We start from the raw sequence: 1,246 nt of genomic DNA on the forward strand, positions 1-1,246 counted from the left end.
TTCTTTTCTTTTTTTTGTGACGGGCCGGCTGGTATGGGGATCTGAACCCTTGACCTTGGTGTTATCAGCGCCCCGCTCTCCCACGTGCACTTTCCTTTCATCTGTTGCAAAATACACTTGTTTCTCAGTTTCCCCGGGAGATTGACTTCAGAACCCCCTGTGGATACCAAAATCTGATGATGCCCAAGTCCCTGATATTAAATGGTGTAGTATTTGCATATAACCCACGCTCATCCTTCTGCATACTTTAAATCACCTCTAAATTACTTATAAAACCTGATACAATGCAAACGCTATGTAAATAGTTGTTATACTGTATTGTTTTTTATTTGTATTAATTTTTATTGTTGTATTGTTATTTCTTCTGGTTATTTTCTATCCGCTGTTGCTGAAATCAGCGGGTGCGGAACTGCAGATACCGAGGGTCAACTTTAATGGAAATATACTGATTGTATCAGACACTTTACTGCCATCTTCTGGAGAGTTGTAGTCAATATAAAAATCTCTGATGTCTGTCAGCTGTGCGGTGTACCTTTGATGTGGCACCCAGTCCTCTGGGTCTCTTACTCAGGGGCCTTGTCCTGATTTTGCAGGCTGCCCTGGGGGCCACAGGGCTGGGGAAACGTGGCATCGAGAGCCCTGTGTCATCTGCACCTGCCAGGTAAGGAAATCAGAGCCTGGCCCCAGCCACCACCCCCATCCCTGCTGCTTGGAATCCCCAGGCCTGGCTGTGCCCAGCCCAATCTGGGGGCCAGACAGTGCTGCTGCTGCCACCCAGGCATCGAGGTCTGCTAGGCCAGCAGAGTAACCCACTCGGGCAGTGGAGAGGGAGCGAGGGAGGGCTCAGTGTCTGCCCCGCAGGCAGGAACTGTGCGGTGCCAGGGGCCCTCCTGCTCAGAGCTCAGCTGCCTGGAGAGCTACACCCCACCTGGGGAGTGCTGCCCCATCTGCTGGCCAGGTGACCTGCCCTGCCCGCCCCTCCAACCCCTCAGCCCCAGAGGGTCCAGTACCTAGTTGGGGTCATGCCTTCCCTTGGGTCATGTCCACCCACCCTGCTCTCTGGTGACGCACCTGCTGTCCTGGCAACCCTCCCCAGGCTGTGAGTATGAGGGACAACTTTACGAGGAGGGGGCCAACTTTTTGTCCAGCTCCAACCCTTGTCTCCAATGCTCCTGCCTGGTGAGTCCCCCTGCCACCTTTGCCCAGGCCCTGCTCCTTCTTGGACACCCCGTGCCCTCCCCTGGGC

At 53.9% G+C, this 1,246-nt stretch overlaps 1 protein-coding gene across 1 annotated transcript in view; it reads left to right on the forward strand.

Annotated features, from left to right (window-relative positions):
- The window catches only part of KCP (kielin/chordin-like protein), a 28,552-nt gene that overhangs the window by 5,547 nt on the left and 21,759 nt on the right, over positions 1-1,246 (forward strand). Inside the window, exons 5-6 of the mRNA XM_008573357.1 lie at positions 862-958; positions 1,097-1,179. Coding sequence (XP_008571579.1) covers positions 862-958; positions 1,097-1,179 — 180 coding nt within the window. The remainder of the gene's footprint in view (positions 1-861; positions 959-1,096; positions 1,180-1,246) is intronic.

Source organism: Galeopterus variegatus, unplaced genomic scaffold (genome assembly GCF_000696425.1).
Source record: "Galeopterus variegatus unplaced genomic scaffold, G_variegatus-3.0.2 Scaffold909, whole genome shotgun sequence".
Taxonomy (NCBI): Eukaryota; Metazoa; Chordata; class Mammalia; order Dermoptera; family Cynocephalidae; genus Galeopterus; species Galeopterus variegatus.